The sequence below is a fragment of the Scyliorhinus canicula genome, chromosome 3, assembly GCF_902713615.1.
Source record: "Scyliorhinus canicula chromosome 3, sScyCan1.1, whole genome shotgun sequence".
NCBI classification, from domain to species: Eukaryota; Metazoa; Chordata; class Chondrichthyes; order Carcharhiniformes; family Scyliorhinidae; genus Scyliorhinus; species Scyliorhinus canicula.
The window spans coordinates 82,400,232-82,422,318 of NC_052148.1; the positions used below are offsets into that span (position 1 = coordinate 82,400,232).

The 22,087-nt window shown below is 48.0% G+C and overlaps 1 protein-coding gene across 2 annotated transcripts in view; it reads left to right on the plus strand.

Moving 5' to 3' along the window:
• Positions 1 to 22,087, plus strand: part of LOC119962758 (urea transporter 2-like) — a 105,757-nt gene that overhangs the window by 63,741 nt on the left and 19,929 nt on the right. For both annotated transcript variants that reach the window (XM_038790780.1, XM_038790779.1), the window contains exons 5-7: positions 8,702 to 8,894; positions 11,186 to 11,333; positions 21,888 to 22,022. In XM_038790780.1, the coding sequence (XP_038646708.1) occupies positions 8,702 to 8,894; positions 11,186 to 11,333; positions 21,888 to 22,022 (476 nt within the window). The remainder of the gene's footprint in view (positions 1 to 8,701; positions 8,895 to 11,185; positions 11,334 to 21,887; positions 22,023 to 22,087) is intronic.

The window sequence follows — 22,087 nt, forward strand, 5'->3', positions numbered from 1 at the left end:
AGGGTTGAAAACCAGCTTCCCCTTGTTCATGGCGAGAAGCTGAGGCGTGTGTCTGGTGAACCAGATGGTGAGACAGCCAGTAATGGTGAGAAGCTAATGGGGACCCATTCTGGCACTAAGTGCCATTAAATATGAGCCGTTATCTCGCCAATGCGGAAGTCAAGAAACACCCTGCCAAGCACCCAAAATGACACTTCGAAATGTTTCCGTTAAATCGCACCCAAAGTCTGCAATAGACACTTGGAACTTTATTTTATTTCATCTCAGCCTGGCTCCTCAGGTCTTCCCATGGTGGACTCTGGGTAAGTTGGCATGGATGGTGTAAGGGTGATGTGTGGAGCCATTGGTTGGCATGGGATGTCAATAAGTTGGCATTGGGGTATAATGGGCTATGGAATTTGGTAGAGCGGCAGAGGTTGACATGGAGGGTGTGAAGGGCCATTGAGTAGGGTGGGGGGAATGAGGTGAGCTGAGTTGGTATGGATGAAGCATGGAGATGTGAAGGCAAGGTTGAGAGGGCTATTGATTGATTTATTTTTAAAAGTCCTGGAGGACAGAAGCAGGCCTTTCACACAACCCTCTTCTGCATCCTGCAGTCTCTGTACTCTTTCTGGGGGCAGGAGGCCCAACTTAATTAACACCCCATCCAGAATAGAAAGAAGAACATCTGTGGCACTTTCTCTCAACTCCGATTTGCGGAGTTGGGAGTAAATTCTGGCCAGAACTTTGTAATTCCCAAGTTATTTGATTAACTGAATTCAAATTCCTCAGCTGCTATGGTAAGATGTGAACTGATGTTTGCAGATTTCTCGTCAAAGAACATAACCACTATGCTATCATACCTTATGGTATGTTTCTTATGTAGGAAACAGGATAGTTGCATACATAATGTAGCTTTATCATGTCTGGATTTTTCAAAGGAACGAATGCCTTAGCAATAAATTTGTTCAGCATGATCTACCTATCATAATCCCCTTGTTGGTTTGGAATTATTCCCTTTATTCTTGTTTAATATGCTTGTACGCTTCCTATTAACTTCAGTGTTTTTCCAACTATAATGTCATGCTAGCTGGCAGGATTATAAATCTGACCGTTTTAAAACAAAGTTGAACACTATTTTCTAATCTATGCTGTTCTTCCGGTCTTTAATGAGCTACAACCCATTTCAGACACAGCTCTCCCCTTCAGCGTTCATGTTTTCAAGCCTTTGATGCATTCTACCTGGTTTAATTGGTTTATTAAAGTTTAATCACTTTTTATCTTCATTTTTTCCATTGCTAATCCTTACTTTCACCATAAATTGAGAATGTAACCATTACAAGTCCAGTGATTCGGTGGGGCATTATTTTTTGATCATTGTAAGAGTAACGGATATTCATCACTGCATTGAACATTTCTATATACAAACTTATCAGCATAATCTATCTCTGGAGCGCACAACTAATTATGCTACTCATTCCGGGCAAGTGTATCACTGGTAAAGCCAGCATTTATTGCCCATTCGTAATTGCCCTTGAGAAGCTGATGGTGATCCTCCAACTTGCAGTTGTGGATTGTCGTGCTGTTAAGAAATGAGTGGCAGACGTTTGTCCCTGCAAATACAACTGAATGGCTTGTTAGGCCATTTCCAAGGAGAGTTAGAGTGAATCACATTGCTGTAGGTCTGCAGATGAGTTTGCAGAATGACCGTGAGTAGCTTGAAGCCTTTAGGACCCTGCGTTGGACCCAATGGGATGGATTTTACGGTCCCACAGCTGCGTGTTTCTCGGCAGTGCCGTTTGCTGGTGGTGGGATTCTCTATTTCCCGCTGCTTGTCAATGGGAATTTCGATTGAAGCCACTCCACCCTGCCAGGAAACCCTGCCAGCGGAGGTGCACTGCCAGCAGGAACAGAGAATCCCAATGGCTGGAGAATCCTGGCCTGTATAGGTGGCAGCAATGTGAGCTGGCTGACTGAGAGCAACAGCAAGCACACATGGCAGTGGTGGGAGGTTGAATGCAATCATCCTGAGAATAACAGCTGACTTGGTCATATGGAACCAATGGCACTCCCCAGGCCAGCATCTCAGCAATTGTAGTCATCTGTTGGATTATGGTCTGCTGTGAGAGTTTATTTGCTTCTTTGACTACTGGCCATGATGGCAGTAATCTGAGCCAAACTGAGCTTGCTACAAACACAGTTCCCATGCAACATTCAGATGTTGGAAGGTTTCTGATGCGTTGCAGTTGAAATTGAGATATCACCAGTGGGTGCAGAAGTGCTGAATTAGAGTTTATCACCACTTCCAAGAAAGCGTGGGTTCCAATCTCTGTGCAAAGTCCTGTATCGAGTTGAATTTGGTCTCCTTGTCAGTAACAAAAGGCTCTTTGGCCGGCCTGGCAGTGCTGTAAATAACTTGGCGTGCACACATTCTGGACACAACGCCATCTATAGTCTCATCTTGAGTCCTGTGGAATAGAATTTATCTCCAAATCTGTCCGCTGCTAAACTGACGCACAAGTTATCCTTTTCCCCTGGCCCACTTGTGCCCAGTGTCTCATCACGTGCTGACCCTAATTCTTTACTACCTTCCAAATGTTCGTACGGTGTCCGTATCTGAGCTGGCAGCTATGATTGTCTGATCAAGTGACAGTGCTTCTTCATCAGACTTCTGATGTAGCTCTTAACCTTCATGATGAGATTACACTGGCTGGCCTGGCATCAATGTTTGGATATCTGAAAGAAATGCAGAAGGGGAGGGTTGAGGAAGATGTGTTAGGATGGGAAGGGGAGGGCTGAGGAAGATGTGTTAGGATGGGAAGGGGAGGGTTGAGGAAGATGTGTTAGGATGAGAAGCAAGAGATTCAGAGTCACCACCTGCATCTTGTACTTGCCAGATAATGAGATTGAGGGTGAGCTAAGATTTGAGAAAATCCATAAGGATGAAATATATCATCATCTTGAATTTTCTTGATGATAGCCAATGCAAAGACCTCAGACAGCCCCATGGTGCAGTGCTTAGATTATACATTTGTGCCTGTACCCATGCTATATTTATGGGCCACCCCCTGCAAGAGAGGGGGATGAACATTGTTAACTAGTTTCATGTGATGTGTCTGTCAGCACTGAATAGCTGGACATGCTTGGAAACAGAGAGGCAGACGGATGTGAGGCTGACAGCAGCGATAAATATGCAAGGTTGAGGTGAAACATCTGAATGTTAAGCATAGGTCCAGATTGCTGATGGGTGACTATTGGGACTGAGCATTGAGTAGCATGGGAGGTTTATTGTTCGGGCACAGGAGATGTCCATTGTGAATGCATCTTACTGAATTGTGTGAGGTCATTGAACTTTTTGCAACATTGCCAGACTCCCTAAACGCCTAATTGCATTCCCTTCTCAATGTGTACCATAATGCTTCCAGTGCTGCACCTGAAAACCTGGGTGCTCTCTCCATTATCCATTACCCTACTATAAGACCATAAGACATGGAGCAGAATTAGGCACTCGGCCCATCGAGTCTGCTCCACCATTCAATCATGGCTGATATTTTTCTCATTCCTATTCTCCCATAACCGTTGATCCCCTTATTAATCAATCTCTGTCTTAAAGATACTCAGTGATTTGATCTGCACAGCGTTCCGCAGCAAAGAGTCCCAAAATTCACCACCCTCTGGCTGAAGAAATTCCTCCTCATCTCTGTTTTAAAGGATCATCCCTTTAGTCTGAGATGGTGTCCTCTGATTCTAGTTTTTCCTACAAGTGGAAACATCCTCTCCATGTCCACTCTATCCAGGCCACGCAGTATCCTGTAAGTTTCAATAAGGTCCCCCCTCATCCTTCCAAACTCCAATGAGCCAAGCCTTCCATCGACAGTTCCAGCACGTTCTGTTGCATGAATGCGAATAGGCTCTCAGATGAGGAGGCTGCTTTAAGAGGTCCAGCGAGCTGTTCACAGTGCTGACTGCGTGTACACCTTGGGGCCCCTTAAGGTATAGCCAGTCAGCACCATGTTTAGCATTGGGCTGCATGTCCCAGTCATTTTGATGAGTAGACTCAATGGAGTTTCGGTGTTGCTGGTCTCGACGGGAAAGGCGTATGTGTTACGATCTCTGTGCTTGATGTTGAGCCCAATCCAATTTTTAGCCTTTATTTTCAGGGAACCCCCAATTGTATAAAACATTCATCCGGAATCTCTGTAGGGGTAGCCCTGATCAACAATGGAAGCAACGCTTATGTTATTCCGCAGGAAAGTCAGTGAGGAAATTCAATCATCACATCAAGTATCCCGGATAGCACAGTCAACATGCACCATCCATATTTTCTTGTAGTTCAGTGTTTTTCTTTACGTGCCAGTGTGACCCAGATGTAGAATGAAGTTAGACGACTGTGGATTCAAGCCCCGTTGCAGACACTTGAACATAGTACTCTCGGCTGGTGCTGTTCTGAGCAAGTGCTGCCCTATTGGAGATGCTGTTTTTCTCATGAAACATTAAACTGAAATCCCACCTACTCTCTCAGGAGACTGTAAAAGATCCCGTGGCATTATTTCAAAGAACTGGAAGGGAAATATCCTAGGTATTCTGATCAACATTTGTCCATCAATATCACAAAAACAGGTTGCTGTTTTTGGAGCTTGCTGTGCACAAATTGGCTCCTAAATCTGACACTACAACACTGACTACACTTCACTAACTACACTGTAAAGCACTTTGACATGTTCTGACATCATGAATACTATTATAATAATGCAAGTCTTTTCCTTTATTTCTTTAACCTGAGTTGCTACCTCAGTCCGGTACATTGGCATAGGGGAGGGGGCATTTTAGGAAATGCCAAGTTTTGGATGAAACAGTAAACTAAGATCCCATCTGCCTATTTTAATTGTTTTTAAAGAATCTTTATTGTCACAAGTAGGCTTACATTAACACAGAAATAAAGTTACTATGAAAAGCCCCTAGTCGCCACATTCCGGCACCTGTTCGGGTACATAGAGGGAGAATTCAGAATTTCCAAATTACCTAACAGCATGTCTTTCGGGACTTGTGCTTTCCTCCCACCCGGAGGAAACCCACGCAGGCACAGGGAGAACGTATAGACAGTGACCCAAGCCGGGAATTGAACCTGGGACCCTGGAGCTGTGAAACAACAGTGCTACTCACTGTGCTACCGTGCCGCCTCGATTTGTTCAGGAGATGTGAAAACTTCCGTGGTGAACGGTACTGCTGTACAAATTTAAATTGTTTCCTCCTTCCTTAACATTCGGATCACCCACATGTTTGTATCATTAATCCAACATGAGCAAATAATTTGCTTCGTTCTGGCCTGTTTGCAGATGTGATCTAATCTGCCCTCTATGTGACTCACCTTGGGGGCTGTTCGTCACAATGTTGCAGAGGAATTTATTTTGCATAAAGAAAAGCAACGCTTGAAGAGTCTTTAGGAGCAAATTTAACGCATAATAATAATCTTTAATAATAATTATTGTCACAAGTAGGCTTACATTAACACTGCAATGAAGTTACTGTGAAAATCCCCTCATCGCCATACTGCGGCGCTGATCGGGTACACTGAGGGAGTATTCAGAATATCAAATTCAGCTAACAGCACATCTTTCGGGACTTGTGGGAGGAAACCGGAGCAGCCGGAGGATACCCACGCAGACAGAGGGAGAATGGGCAGACAGTGACTCAAGCCGGGAATCGAACCTGGGACCCCGGTCAGGAATCAAGAACACCAGGGTCAAAACAAGTTGGAACCAATCGCCAAGGAGTATAAGGCCCAGGAGTATTTAACTAAAACCTGACTCCCACCCGAAGCTGGTCTGAATAAAGTCACTGCTGATCGCTGGGAGTTAAAATTGTCTACCTGGCAGATTGAGGGCAGCCATTAATTCCAGGATGCAGGAACAGACAGGCTTTGCTAAAGTAGCCGGTGTTGCAAAAAATCCTCTCCCATCTGAGAAAGATGATACATCTATGCATGTATGTCATGGCTCCCCTGCATTACGCAAATACCCTAATTCAAGGATTTAGGTTAAAGTAATGAGCACACTTTGGTCCAAATATGCTCTAAGAGGTCTCCCCTTGATTTTTTTTTTGTCTCTGGGGTAGAATTTCTGCATTAGCAGAGCCATTTTTGGCTGGGATTGGGGTGCTGGATGGAAGGGAGAGTTCCACGCGCCACAAGATTGTGTCTCTGACCCCAGTCAATATTCTGGTGTCAGAATACTTTCCATGATGGGAGCAGGTTTCCTGGCCTCCATCAGAAAATCGTCTAGTCTTCTGGCCAAGAAAGGGTTTGGTAGGCCTTGGGAGATCTTTCCCAGCACTGCATAGCCAGCAGTCACAGGGGCTGCCACAGGAGCTTTATTTAATTTTAACTTTGGAAATCGTAGACATCAGAAACATAATCGATTGATCTTTGGACTCAATGTTGCAATTTCGATCCCTATATGGCATCATATACATAAAGCATCACCTTTTTCTAGTCCTGGGAGCAAAGTACAGCAGGCTGAATGCCATTCTGGTGGATAAACGCTCCCTCCTAACAGCGATTGCGAGAACTACTTAAAGGTATATTAAACTTTTACTGTTCTCTTTCTGCTGAAGCTTTGATGAAGACTTCTGAAGCACATCAGAATCCTTTCTCAGAATAATAGCTTCATTGAGAATTTAGAGGCAGTTTCGCCAACACTTTCGGCTTGGGGGCAGGGTCAAGGGAAATGCCGATTCGGTGGAACCACAGATCTGAGCCAGGGAGGTGGAATGGAAATTTTCGGAAATGGGAAGAGAAGGGGATTAAGAGACTAAAAGATTTGTTTCTTAGGGGTCGGTTTGCATGTCTAAAGGAGCTGGAAGCGAAGTATGGGCTGGAGCAGGGGGAAATGTTTAGATCCATGCAGGTTCAAGATTTTGCCAGGAAGGGGATACAGAACATTTCCGGGAGGAGCTGGCCTCCACATTGCTGGAGGAGGTGCTGATGACGGGAGACTGGAGAAGGGGGTAGTGTCAGCGGTTTACGGAGTAATTCTGGAAGAGGAGAAGGCACCACAGGAAGGGATCAAAGCAAAGTGGGAGGAAGAGTTGGGAGAGGATATGGAGGAAGGGTTCTGGTGTGAGGTGCTCCAGAGAGTGAATGCCTCCACCTCGTGCGCAAGGTTGGGGCTGATACAGCTGAAGGTGGTATACAGAGCACACCTCACGAGGGCGAGGACGAGCCGATTCTTTGAAGGAGTAGAAGACGTGTGTGAACGTTGCCGGGGGGGGGGGGGGGGGGGGGGGCTAATCACGTTCATATGTTTTGGTCCTGTCCAAAGCTAGAGGATTACTGGAAGGAGGTTTTTAGGGTAATTTCTAAAGTGGTGCACGTGAAACTGGACCCAGGCCCCTGGGTGGCCAAATTCGGGGTGTCAGACCAGCCAGGGTTGGAAACGGGTGTGGAGTCAGATGTTGTTGCCTTCGCCTCGTTGATCGCCCGAAGGCGGATCCTGATGGGATAGAGAGCAACCTCTCCACCCTGTGCCCTGGCGTTGCGGGGGTCTTGTTGGAATTCTTGACTCTTGAGAAGGTTAAATTTGAACTGAGGGGAAGGATGGAGGGGTTCTACAATTCATGAGCATTATTCATCATGCACTTTCAAGAACTGGATACATCGAATATTAGTTGTGGGGGGGGTGGGTGGGGGGGGAGGGGGGGGCGGTGTGTGTTGATGGTGACTATGAGTGACTCCTGATTCCTATTTGTCATTTGTTTATGTGAACATGCGGGCTGATGTTTGGTGGGAGGATGGGATCGTTGTTATTGATATGGGGATTGACATGTTTATTGCTGATTATTGGTTGTTGTTGGTGGGTGTAAATGTGGGAGAAAATGTGAAAAAGGAGGAGAATAAAAAATATTTTTTAAAAAAGAATCCTTTCTGAGACAGTTCGTCAGGCTTCCCCAGGGCTCTTATTGATAGTTATTCTGGAAATTCCCTGAGGAGTTCATCTGAAAAGAGTAAATGCTGCGCTGTTCTGACATACCAGACACATTCTGGGAGTCACCAGGAAGAAGGGAATGCTTGACCATCAACATCTTGCTAGGGGACCCCCTTAGTCTTCAGGAGAAATGGTCTGCAGGCCTGGGTGCCAGGCTGACAGTGCCACTCTGCCCAGAGCCTGACCACCTGGGGGCACCTGATCGCCTGGTAGATCACCCTCCCCCACCCCACCCACTCCGGAAACCAGTGCTAAACAGCGCCACGGTGAGGTCTCCGTTCGATCTCGTGCAGACATATTCAAGTGAGACTAACACCCAATTGAATATGCAAATATGAATCCCGCCCATTGAGGGCGAGATCCAGATTGCGAGGCCTCGTGAGGTCTGTGAATGTCATAAATCCTCTTGCCAGATTTAACGGCCTTGTCGCGTCCCAGGTCAGGCATGACGAGGCCGGTAGATCGCGTCCAAAGCCTACCTCTTACACCAAGCTTTTGGTTACCTGTCCTAATAGCTCCAAAATGGCAATGTTTTGTTTGATACTATTCATGAAGCGCCTCAGGACGTTTTACCCCATTAAAGGTGCTGTTTAAATGCAAATGGTTGTCCTAGTTCACTGCAGAGGAAATTACTCCGAATGAAAGATCTACTGCTTCATAACCTTTAATAGGACATACTACTTACTCATTTTGTAAATTAACCAGCTCATATTTGCAGTAAAAATAATTTGTTTTTGCAGCCCTGTGCTTTCAAGTGCGTTGGCCTCTGTAATGGAACGATGGGACCTGCCTATTTTCTCGCTGCCTTTTAATATTCTTCTATCAATGTTTATGGCTGCAACAGGACATGACAACCCACATTTTCCCCAGGTTCTTATTCAACCCGTGCCTGGACCGCTAAACACCACATGGCCAGAACTCAGTGTTCCGATGGTAAGCTGAATTGTTCTGCAGATTCTTATCTATGTGAATGTGGAAAAATGAATTGATTTCAGAGCAAGTGTGCATATGCCCATGGCAGGATTAGGTATTTGCAACAAATTATTATGTGCAAAACTGATAAATTTAAAATTATTTTCTTTACTCAAATCGTATGATTCCAGATTTTTACCTTTTTGTCTGTACTGATAGTGCTGTTTACCTGCAGTAAGTTCAGACATGTTAATCCATGCCCAAAGTAATTTAATATTTTACTCACAGGTTGACACTCTGCATCATTATGGTTGCTTCAGTTATAGTACTTCACCTTTCTACCTCCAATCTCAAAACGTGCAGATTAAATTCATCATTATCTCTCAGAAAGCACTGTACAAACGCTGTAACATAATTTGTGGTACATTATGCGCCCAATTTTCACAACATTGGGTCACCTGGTTTGGCTTAAGCATGATGATTGCTAACTGTGCTTCAGCATTTCAAACGTTTTAGCATTCCACAAAAGCCTTTCCATCTTTGTCTTTCAAACCTTGGCTGATTGTCTGTTTTAACTCCTGTTCACAAGCAGAAAGAGGTAAAATACTTTCCAGAACACGGAGTGAGGTGCTTTTTGATTCTGAGGGCAGAAAGCCAAATTATTTTTATTTTATGGGGATATAACATCGAAGGTAGCTCATTCGTATCTTAGCTATCTATCATCGCACAGCATTTATCAACTCATATTAAGCTGCTTTTAATTTTTGAAATGGTTTTTATTGAGTTTTCATATTTTATATCCTACAAATTATTAGAAAAAAAACACGCAAAAATTAACATGTATGTTTACAGGTAAGTATCTTCATAATAACAACTGTGGCCGCCCCCTTTAGCCGGCATACATATTTTACATTCCCCAATATGGCCGAGGCACATAGAGCATAGAACAGTACAGCACATAACAGGCCCTTCGGCCCTCGATGTTGTGCCGAGCAATGACCACCCTACTTAAACCCACGTAACCCGTATACCCGTAACCCAACAATCCCCCCATTAACCTTACACTACGGGCAATTTAGCATGGCCAATCCACCTAACCCGCACATCTTTGGACTGTGTGTTTATAGGCATTTAATTACAGTTTGGTTTTGGGCCTTAGCTTGCCATCAAACCCCCATAATGAACCTGTAGCCCTCTCCCCCCCCCCCCCCCCCCCTCCCCATATTAAGCTGCTTTAAAAGAACTTGGGAAATTTATTTTATCTCCTTCATCCAAGTGAAAATCTGATTAAATGCATTACCCACCTGTGGTAGAACCTTCCTGGTTTTCATTCAATTAATTTAAATAGCAGAAAAATAAAGCCGGTTCTCCAATGAACAGCCAATCTATTTTATCTTCAAAAGAATTAGCCCAATATTTTAAAGTCTGCAACTTTTTTCAAAAACATTTCTCTCGAGAAATGGGAGAAAGATGTGTCTTCTGAGTTTTAGATGATATGGAAAAATTCAATGTGTACACCTGCCACTCACAGCCACACATGTATTAAATTTATTATGACCACTTTCAGAAACTGAGAAAGCTCTAGATCCAAACTTATGTCACTAACAAGGCTCCCCAGACTTATAGGGACAGATTTGCATCCATCATTCTGAACAATTTCAGGCAGGGTGCGTTTAAGGGACTGGGGAGAAATATTTGCATTGAAACCTTCCTGCTGCTTCGCACACCACACTGGGATTTTTTTTTTTTCCCCACACCCATTGGGTCTGTCACTGATCACTTCTGGCATGAAAATTGTGATGGAGAGTGGAGTAACATCCTTGAGGTTTTCCTCCTGTTTGCATAATGCACCATTGTTTCCGGGGTCGCCACGTGGGCTCTTAGAAGTGGCAGTAAAAGCCTTAATTTGACACCTTGGAACCAATCTTGAATTTCTACGATAGTGTAAAAAGATAGCGAGTTGGCAGCCCATTTTACATGTCTCTACTTTTATTTCCATTTACTTCAGAATGTACTCAAACAAACAGAGAGAAGTCAGGGATTCTAATGGACTTTAGAAGAGGAAGAATCAAGTCAAATAAATTACATAATAAAAGAAAAGAATATGAAGGGAAATAAATAAATTCTGAGACAAAATAGTGAACAATAAAAAAAATAGGAAAACAATGCCATTTGGGAATATTGTTTAGTTCCAGTGGTGGCAAATGAAACTTTTGAACCACTGTTGTGATTTCATGTCAGCATCTTCTATTATTTTTGTACTTTAAATCTGCGTAAATCAAATTATGACCTACCGCTTAATTTTTATTCAGCTTCTGAGAGCTATCCCAGTGGGTGTTGGCCAGGTGTTAGGCTGTGACAGTCCATGGGCTGGTGGCATTTTCCTTGTTGCATTAGTTATCTCATCTCCAATCATATGCCTGCATGCTGCACTTGGATCCAGTCTCGGTATACTAGCAGGTAAGATTATACCCTGTTCGTACAAAAGATTCTGGTAACAGTGTCTGTAACATGAAGTGTACTTGGGGCCTTTTTCATTCAACAGAAATGTAACATTTCTCTTGGTGAATTTAATGCAGCTACCAGTATTCCAACAAAGAGGTATTTGTACAATAACAACAGGAGTGGCAACTCTTCAAATCCAGGGCACAGATGACAGGTGGGCAGCTAAAATCACAAAGGCTATTTACCCACTCTCCAGATGCCAAGGAGATTTCAACCTGCTCAACTGAGCAAGAGGCAATGACACCAGGCAAAAGCTAGTGGTGTCCTCGTTTGCATATAAATGTCAATCCCGATGACATCATTGAGACTTAACTGCAATTTTAACTCAACAGCATAAATAAGCTGCTTGGTAAAGACTGTGGGCAGGAGAAATGGGATCAAAAGAGGCTCAAACCGATAAGAATTTTAAAAATTTTTATTGAGCAGGTCTTATGGGCCTACGAAGAGCAGGAATGAGACCTTAGCCCCACCCTCACACCCCCAGGCCAGATAGTGATCTTCCATTCCTTCTGCATTTAGTATTTTATTTTGTTAGAACCATAGCGGTTGAAACTCAACTGGGGCTTGGGAATTATACAATTCAATTTTTATTTTCCTCAACTACAATAAAACGTAATATCATGTAGCGTCTATACTGACAAATGAGATATCACCTATTTCACTTACCCACTCTTGTTAAATTTTGGCCCTAAAGACTCAAGACGATGCTTGATCCCAAACTCCCCAATTGATCTCATCTTTGCTCACAATGGTTGAGATTTAATATAGCCAGCCAAAGTGTCCCAGATAATGGACAGACACACATAATCGCAGTGGGGGTAGCTAGTGAGGTACATTACTGCAGGTGGCACAACAGCCCCCCCTACTACGGATTCAGCAGCGGAAACGGAGCGATGCAGGGCACCTGCCCACTGGCAAATTAAGCTTGTTATGGAACCAATTAAAGGTCAATATTGCTGAGCCCATTGTGATTTACTGATGGCTCAGGAATTTTCCTGGACTTACATTGGTTTCATATGCTTCTTGAAGGCTGCCCAGGAGACCCTGTCTGGTTTGCCAGTGGCCTCTCGAAAGGAGTCCCTCGTTCATCGGCACTCAGACACCACTCAAAGATCCCAGCATCGGGAAAGGTGGGTGCGCACTCAGAGCCATCCCCCTACCCTTGTATCTGACTCTCCCTTCGCCAGTGATAGCCTGCATGCAACCCCAATCCTGCCTCACTCACCCTTTCCCAGGGATCCCACAATAATCTCTAGTGAAGGTCTCACTGTATTAGTGACCGCAACCATAGCTCTGCCCATAATAGAGAGCTATCGGCATCTGATTGAGCACTGTATCCACCCTCTGGGTTTCAACGTGAGGGGGGGTGGTTGGGTCATGGTAGTCAGGAAGGAGGGAGACATTAGTGGGACCAGTGGGGAAAGGATTGGTGCATGTCAATAAATTGTGAGGGAAACAAAGGGGCGGAATTCTCCGCTAGTGTGATCCTCCACTCTGCCGGCAGCGCATCCATCCAGCCACAATGGGAGTCTGTGGTGCAGAGATTGAAAATCAGGAGATGTTAGATGAAATGGAGCACAGCAATCAGGAAGGAAAAAGGGAAGGTAGGTCTGGGCTTGAGAGGAGCAAGGGGTCAGAGCCTAGAATTGGGAGGAAGAGTGGCAAAGGTCAGAGATTAGAGGGTGGTGGTCAGTAGTCCATGGGTTTGAGGGGGAGCCAGGCAATTGTGATAGGTCCAAGAAACCACAATTGGCAGGAAGTTGCTTGAGAAGCCACGGAGAACACTGCTGCTCCCCTTGGCTCAGAAGCAGGGCTCTAAAAAGCACCAGCTTGAGTCAAAAACTCTTGCCTTTTGCCTCAAACTGCACTGCAGGGGCCTAATTTAATGAAATATACTGCCCGTCCAAGATGTGACTGTCCTGCGACTACCACAAAAATGGCAATGGATGCAAACATGTTAGGTGAGGATCATGTTTAACTCCCCTATTGCTCCTTTCGGCCTGTAGGCGAGAGCATCTATGCACCATATCATAGAAGAATGCGCAATCCATAGGGCGGCATGGTAGCACAGCGGTATGCGCTGTTGCTTCACAGCGCCAGGGTCCCAGGTTCAATTCCCGGCTTTGGTCACTGTCTGTGCGGAATCTGCACGTTCTCCCTTTGTCTGCGTGGGTTTCCTCCGGGTGCTCCAGTTTCCTCCCACAAGTTCCAAAAGACAAGCTGTTAGGTAATTTGGACATTCTGAATTCTCCCTCTGTGTACCCGAACAGGCACGGGAATGTGGCGACTAGGGGATTTTCACAGTAACTTCATTGCAGTGTAAGCCTACATATGATACTAATAAAGATTATTATTATTATTAAATTCAGCGGAAGCCTATCCGCACTCAACACAGCAAGACCAGAAGAAACTGCTTGGCTTAGGGACTTTGCATTCGCTGATTAAAAAAAACTCTCTCCGCCCCCCTACCCCACTCCCAACTTGCTGCCACCCATTGACGGTGGAAGGTGGATGGCTGTAGTTAATATTGACCTAAAAAGCTTAATTATTCCATGAGAATATTAATGTATACTAATTTAGAATAGAATAACTTATTTTGGCACTGTTTCATTACAATACGTTGCCTAAAGTAACAAATGAAAACTTATTTGCAAATACATGGAGCAAGATCAGGTTATGCAACTTGCTGAAGAGTACATCTTTAAATCATAGAGTGACAAAGGAATTTGGATCCAGTTGGAATTTGTATATAAATGTTATGCCATTTGCCACCACGTTGTGGTATGGCAGCCAAAGTATACACATCATTATTTTGAGTGTGCTAAATGCAGCATCAGCATGGGATTAGTTGATGAGACAGTGGGGTTTCTAATAAAGCAAGTTTTGACAGAGATGTGAATTCCACAGGACATTGTTTATTTGTAACTTAATTACTTGCAGTTTTTATTGATGAGTTTAGTTCATTAAAATTGATCTTATTAAAGCCAAACCGTCACTACAACATAACTAAACATTTTGAGGACGTGCTATCCAGAGAAGTCACGTCCAGAGAATTACCTACAGTGGCTTCTCCTCCAGCTCCCCCACCATGATCGTTTGATATCCCCCAATGGACTATCCTTAATCCCCTGCCCTCTTATTTCTCATCTGTGTGCTGCCTCTCAAAGATATCACCTGAAAACGTATCATCAGTTTCCACACATGCAATATCGTTACCCAGCTCTTTATCATTCCTGATCCTCTTCACCGCTTCTAAACTGTCGCACTACGTATCTGAATGCCAATACTGAATGAGAGGAAATTTTATCCAACTAAGTATGAGGCAGACCAAAGCCATTTGGCGGAATTCTCCGTTTCAGAAACTAAGGGCGGGATTCTCCGTCCCGCCGCACCCATTTTCTGGTGCGCCATGCCCTCGCCGTATTGGCAGCCGACCAATGGGGTTCCCACTGTGGGCATCAGAAAATGTGCGGGTGTGAATGCGCTGCCGGCGAAGCGGAGGACCCGCTTGTGGTGATTCTTAAGTGTTGACACTGGGACTTAATCAGTGGTGTTCCACAACAGCAAAATTGGAGCTGTTTCCAGAACAATTCATCAGCCATTAATGGACTAGCAACAATGCCACATGGAACACGACCAATTTCAATGAAAAATGGTGTCTGTTCGTAGAAGAGGCCATGAGCGCCGTGAGCAACACCATCGGGACTGGCCAGCAGCGTTGGAAGAAACTGCACAGGCTCCTCTGGGAGGCTAGTAAGAATAGGCAGGACTGTGCCCCTGGCACTCACCCTGATCCACACACCCGTACGCCCACCCATTACCCTCCCATCTAGCCAGAAAGTGATTGAACCCCACCCTGCACCACCTGCCAGCACCCATGTCCGCCGCCATAGCCAAGTGCATTGGCCAGGAAAGCCACTCGCTACCCATCCCTGTGCTGCATGCGTCCCACTGTCTCCCTCCCCCCTCCCACACTGCCCCCCCCCCCCACACTGTCCCTTCCACATCCCTACACACCACCCCTTCCAGCGCCACCTGCCACCCAACACACAATCCAATCATGCGTCTTGTCTTGTGTCTTGCAGGATCTCCTGGCAATGAGGCAAGCCCTTCTGGTGCCCCCAACCCCAACCACAACCCCAGGAGGAGAGCAGCAGGGTGGAGGAGGAAACGGACACCGTTGAGCGCCCTCCATCCGCACCCCGAGACACCCAGGAGACCAGTCCAGGATGACACAGATTTTGTGTCACAACTGTCTCCAACACCATCCACCACCCCAGAGACACTCACCTTGGTTGGGCAATCTAGTGAAGAGGCTCCTGGTCATTGTCCGGTACGCACCACACACATGCATAAGACCATAAGCCATAGGAGCAGAATCAGGCCACGCGGTCCATCGAGTCTGCTCCGCCATTCAATCATGGCTAATATTTTTCTCATCCTCATTCTGCTGCAGCGGTACAGGAGGTTGATGTAGGTACCCCGAGCGGGCGGATGGTCAGAGGATGGCCCAATCCCAGGGGCTAGTTGCCATCTTGATGGTTTTGCGCTTCTGGGGATGCAGTCGTAGAGGCAGGGACTGCATGAGGAGTTTTCGGGACCATCCAGCACCTGTAGGTGCATTTGGAGGGGTTAAACCCCCTGCAGGATCAGGAGGTGGTGCTGCCCATGTGTGCCACTCTAGCCTACACCGCATGGGTGACATTCATGGTGGAAGGTTTTGGCCATGGGTCAGGATGTCCTGGGCTCTCTGTGCGGTCGATGGCCAAGGCCCAGAACAGGGCTGCTCTGTCACAGGCCGCCAAGTACCAGGGCCTCCTGGACATTGCAGCGGCGCTCCAGAGCATGGGCCAGTCACAGCGGGTCATGGCTGAGGGCTTCAGGGGCATTGCCCGGGGGCTGGACGACATGGCACAGATCCAGAGGGAAATGGCGCAGTCACTGGCTGATATGGCACACACCCAGAAGATGGTGGCACTTGCATGATGTGGCGCAGTCCCAGAGTGATGTGGTCCACTCCCTGTGCTCCATGGCCATAAGGATTGAGACCCTGGTCGGGGTGGGCTTGGACCTCCAGGACTGGCAGCGCCAATGGCAGGGGAGCCGCAATGGCTAGTTCCATTCATAGCCCCGTCCCATGGAGTAGCACAGCGGCTATCGGGCACCTCGAGGGAGGAGGGTGTGATGGGGCCTGTGCCGATGACATCTGGGACACCCGAACAGCAGGCGGGCCCATCCCGGCCCGGTTGCCCTGAAAACAGTCGCCAAAGGGGACACAGGCCACAGGGCAAGAACCACAGCAGTCCGTCTCCACTCCTGACCTTAGAATCATAGAATTTACATTGCAGAAGGAGGCCATTTGGCCCATCGAGTGCATCGCCCCTTGGGATGTATGGGATGGGGATCCACCTCGGCATAGTGTTAAGGTCAGGCAGGTAAACACCTGCTCAGTTGGCATGGGTGCAGCACATTGGAGAGTGTTAGGGGCTAGGGTACAACCTGCCCCAGTGCACTGTGGGGGGGGGTGGGGGAGGAGTGTTGAGCAAACATTGGGGGTGGTCATGGCCCAGAGTCCCCAGTTCAGCCACCGCTCACTGCTCCTGTGTCCCACCCCAATCCCTCTCGACCCCATCCGCCCCCCAAACCCCCTCCTCCGTCTCCACCTCTGCCACACGGTTCAGTGGGAATGGCCAGCTCGCATGCAGGGACCAGGTGGACGGTGGAAAGTGCTACATGGGCATGCGGCAGGCGTTGTCAAATGGTGCGATGTACCAGTGCTTATCCTAGAGCAAGTTGTCATCATCCTCCATCCCATGGACCAGAACCGCTACTAATGCCAAGCCAGGGCACGCCCCCTATGGTGAGGCAGATAGGAATCAATGCCTGGGTGTGAGGGGTCACTGACAATGCTGTCTGCCTTCCTGAGGCAGCGGGAGGTGTAGACAGAATCAATGGGAGGATGGCAAGCTTGTGTGATGCGCTGGGCTGAGTTCACCACACTCTGCAGTTTCTTGCGATCTTGGGCCGAGCAGTTGCCTATACCAGGCTGTGATGCAGCCAGATAGGATGCTCTCTATGGCACATCTGTAGAAGTTTTTGGAAGTCAATGCAGACATGCCAAATTTCTTTAGCTTCCGTAGGAAGTAGTGACGTTGTCGGGCTTCTTGACTGTTGCATCAACGTGAGTGGAGCAGGACAGACTGTTGGTGATGGTGACCTCCAGGAACGTCGTGCGGCCTCCCGTGCCTGCCCAGGCCCAATGTCCTGCCCATCCTTGCCCTCCCCCTCATCCTCCTCATCCTCCACCTCCAGCACGTTGCCCCTCTGTTGTGCAAGTTTGTGGAGGACATAGCAGGCCACCAAGATGTGGGAGACCCTCCTTCCATTATAGTGGAGGGACCCCCCAGAGCGGTCCAGGCACCTGAACTGCATCGACACAATGCCGAAGCACTGCCCAATCATGCCCTTGGTTTGGCTGGGGCATCGTTGCAGCAGGTCTACGCATCGGTCTGTGGCCTCCGGATAGTTGTCATCAGCCAAGGCCGCAGCGGATAACCCCTGTCACCCAGGATCCAACCCCTCAGCAGGGGGTGCACCTCAACGAGGCTGGGAACCATCGAGTGTGCCAGGATGAAGGAGTTGTGCACACTGCCCGGGTATCGAACGCAGACATGCATGGTGCACAGCTGATGGTCACACACCAGCTACACGTTCATTGGGTTGAACCCATTTCGAATTGTGAAGACCAGTCTATCATGGGCCAGTACTTGTACGGCGACAAGCATTGCGTTGATCACCCCCTGGACCTGGGGCATCTCGGCAATGACGGCGAACATCGTTGCCCAAGCATCCAGGTGGGTTTGGTCCACATTGAATTTGGTGTATTGTGCCGACCGGGCATATAGGGCCTCCATGATGGCACGGATGCACCTGTGCACCAAAGTCTATGAGATTCCGGACAGGTTCCCACTCGCCGCCTGGAAAGACCCTTTGGCGTAAAAGTTCAGGGCGATTGTCATCTTGGCGGACATTGGGAGCAGGTGTCCTGCCCCATATCCCTGCTGTGCCACGTGCACCATGATCTGGCAGATATATCACACTGTCACCTTGCTCAGCCAGTCTTCATCAGCATCCCGGTCCTGCAGGTCCTCGAATGACAGGTGCTGCCAGCACACATAGGGCCTCATGCGGCGTTTCCTTCCCACCTCCTCCTCCTTGGCCTGTTGGGCAACCAGGTCTCCATCCTCACCTGCTGCTTCATGTTCCTCTAGGGCAGTCTCCGCTGCTGCAAAGTCCCCTTCGAGCACTCCAGATTGTACAGCCACAGTGCATCCCCCATGGGCTGTGGCGACTAGGATGAAGGCCACCAGTCCTGGTTGAATTCTGAAGTTCATTGTGTGCAGGAGGTGAAAGGCAGACGTGTTAGCATGGTGCATAACCCCGTGCACAACCAGGTCCAACAGCCTACACGGTGGCTCCGTTCTGCATTGCAGACCCTGCCCCCACATGTTCTCCAACTCCCTCCATCCCCACACTCACCCCCGTTTACACTGGCACCTTGCCCACTGCACCCCCGACCCCTTCAGTGCCCAGCACTGCGGGGCTTTGGGCCCTGGCGGCGGTCCCTGCTGCTAGGGATACCGGTGACTGGCCTTACGTATGCCAGCAGTACGCTCCAACGCCCCTGTCCGGCGTCCTCCTGCAGTTGTGACTGTGGACTTTGCCCTTGGGTGGGGCAAGTCCTGCCCCACGCCAAGGGTGGAATGTAAGAATGGTGTGGTGGGAGCACGCAAGCGGCCGGTGTCATTCTACACAACCACGGGCCACGGTGGCCAGTTAGTGGAGTGCGCAGCAAGATGGCTGCCTTGCAGGCCGCGGCAATGGTGGTCCATGCCTGGACATCGTGGTCCCCTGGGGGATCCTCTTGACCCCACAGCCCGCATCCTTGTCACCCCCGTTACCCCCCCAGGGCTGGCGGGTGTTAACTCCCCCTCCCCCATAGCCAGCCCTGCCAGTGGCAGGACCAGCAACCCATGGTCACACCTCTGCATGTCCAACTCCTCTCTATCCCTCATCGGCCACTGCCTGGGAGCCCCGCTAAGAGAGACTCCTGACTGGATGCCCCACATTAGAGAGAGCCCTATCTGGGAGCCACCCAGAAGAGAGATGCTTGTCTGGGAGCCCCCAAAAGAGAGCCCCCTGTCTGAATGCCCCCCAGAAGAGTGACTTCAGTCTGGAAACTCCCCAGAAGAGAGATTCCAGTCTGGAAGCTAGAGCGCGGTGCAGACAGAGGCAGTGAAAAAGATCACGGGCCGGATTCTCCATTTGTTGACGCCAACGGAGAATCCGTGGACTTTCATGTCAGAAACATCTGCGCCACACGAGCACCAATTCTGCACGCGGTGAGGAGCTAGCACCGGCACGATGTGGAACCCTATTGAATCCCACGACAAATGGTGCGGGAATCTCCGGGTCCGTGATGGACACTCGCAGGGCTGACAAGCTGCAGTCGAGCTTAACAAATACACCCCCCGCATGCACACTGATCGGGGTCGAAAAGATGGGACAGGTTGTGCTGGAGCGCCCATACAGCTGATAGGTCAGCTGGGGCCAGGGGGTGCCCCGGGGTGGGTCACCAAGTTTAAAGCTGACAACGGCATCTACAGCCCACCTCCTGGCCACACCACACTGCTCTTCCCGTCCCTGGCAGATGGCCCCCGACCAGCTGCTTGGCTGTAGATGAAGTATGACGATGCTGGACACAGTCCATATCCCTCTCTCTCTTTCAGCAGCCACCATGCCAGGTTCCCGATTTGTGAGAGCACGGGTGGGCCGCTCCGTCGGGAACTCGGCCCATCGGAGGCGGAGAATCGCAAGGTGGGCCCACTAATGATATATGAACGTAGTTTCAATTATGCACGGCATGCATCGCATTGACGCCGTTTTTGAAGAGGCGGAGCATCGCAATTCGGTGTCAAACAGGCACCGGCCACGATTTCAGCGTCAGAGTTTTTCTCCACCAGATCGCATGCTCCAATTTTGGTGTCAGCTAATGAAGAATGCCGCCTCACTGCTTTAACACTCACATGGGCAATACACCTGCTAGCTTGGGCAGAGGAAGCAACACCTGTCAATTCCTTGAAAGAGAACACCAGCCAGGTGGGTTTAAACCCCCTTAGATATTTGTTCTGCAAGCCTTTATTCATACCTCTATGATATTGCTTCAACAAGGCTGTGATTGACAGCTTCCACACACATCCAGCTGTCAGCATCATTCCCGCCAGAAAGGACCCAGAGATGTAAATGCTGAGGGTAATGTTAACCTTGACAACGGCCGGAAAGGTTGTCCTCACCCTGCTGTGAACTCCGGGTCGGGTTAAAGGAAGTGGCATAGTTCAGTGACCGCATCCTTGTTGAATCCGAGTCACCTCCGGCATCGGTCCTGGGGCAGGTGAAGGACTGATCCCAAATCCCATTGGTGGGTAGGGCCTGGCTTCTACAAAGCTCCTTCCAATTTTCCCCCTCTTTGCAGACCTTCCCCTTTGTGCCTCCTCCATTCCATATCCAAGTTATGTTGCAGACCAAGAGGAATTGCAACAACTGCCCCTTTACCTCATAGAATCATAGAATGTACCATGCAGAAGGAGGCCATTCGGCCCATCGAGTCTGCACCAGCCCTTGAAAAGAGCACCCCACCTAAGCCCACACTTCCACCCTATACCCGTAACCCAATAACCCCACCTAACCTTGTTTTTTGGACACTAAGGGCAATTTATCATGGCCAATCCACCTAACCTGCACATATTTGGACTGTGGGAGGAAACCGGAGCACCCGGAGGAAACCCACGAAGACACAGGGAGAACGTGCAGACTCCGCACAGACAGTGACCCAAGCCGGAATTGAACCTAGGACCCTGGAGCTGTGAAACAACTGTGCTAACCACTGTACCACCGTACTGCCCCTGGAGCAAGTGTTCTCTTAACCACCTGACTAAGTACCAACTGTAAAAAGACAACTTCAGCAACTCGGCACAATGCTTCCACCAACTCAGCCTGAGCAAAAATAAGTTAAAGGCACTACACCTGGAACTAATTGAGTGTCCATTTAAAAAACACTGTTGCCTGACCCGTCTTGCAGATTCATGCTTGTTGTTTGCAGAGTGATGGGCAAATTTGTTGCCTGGCATTACATCAGCAGGTAAATCTGTAACGTCAGGATAGCGCTTCCGTCACACGCTGAGGTTGACTGTGCCAGTGCTGTGGATGAAGAGGATGCAGAGCAGGGAACCCCAGCAAATACCTTCAGTGGTGCTGCAGATATTAATTTTGTGTCCCATGTTTTGGTTATACAAACAATAAGTGCAAACTCAATATGCAATATGATATCCATTGGTTTGTTATTTTGCTATGGTAATTAAATAACAAATGTATTTGTACTTCAGCAGATTAAAAAGAGCTTCCAGTAAGAGGCTAAGCAGTTTCTTATTTTACTTTGTCACTTTATTTTAGGATTATCCTTGGCCTCACCATTCCAAAAAATCTATCAAGGATTATGGAGCTACAACTGTGTTCTGGCCTGTATTGCAGTGGGAGGAATGTTTTATGCTCTGACATGGCAGACTCACCTCTTGGCCATAATATGTGGTACATATATCTATAATACTAAAACTCTTGTGTATGGTGCCCACTTCTGGTATTGTATCAAATTT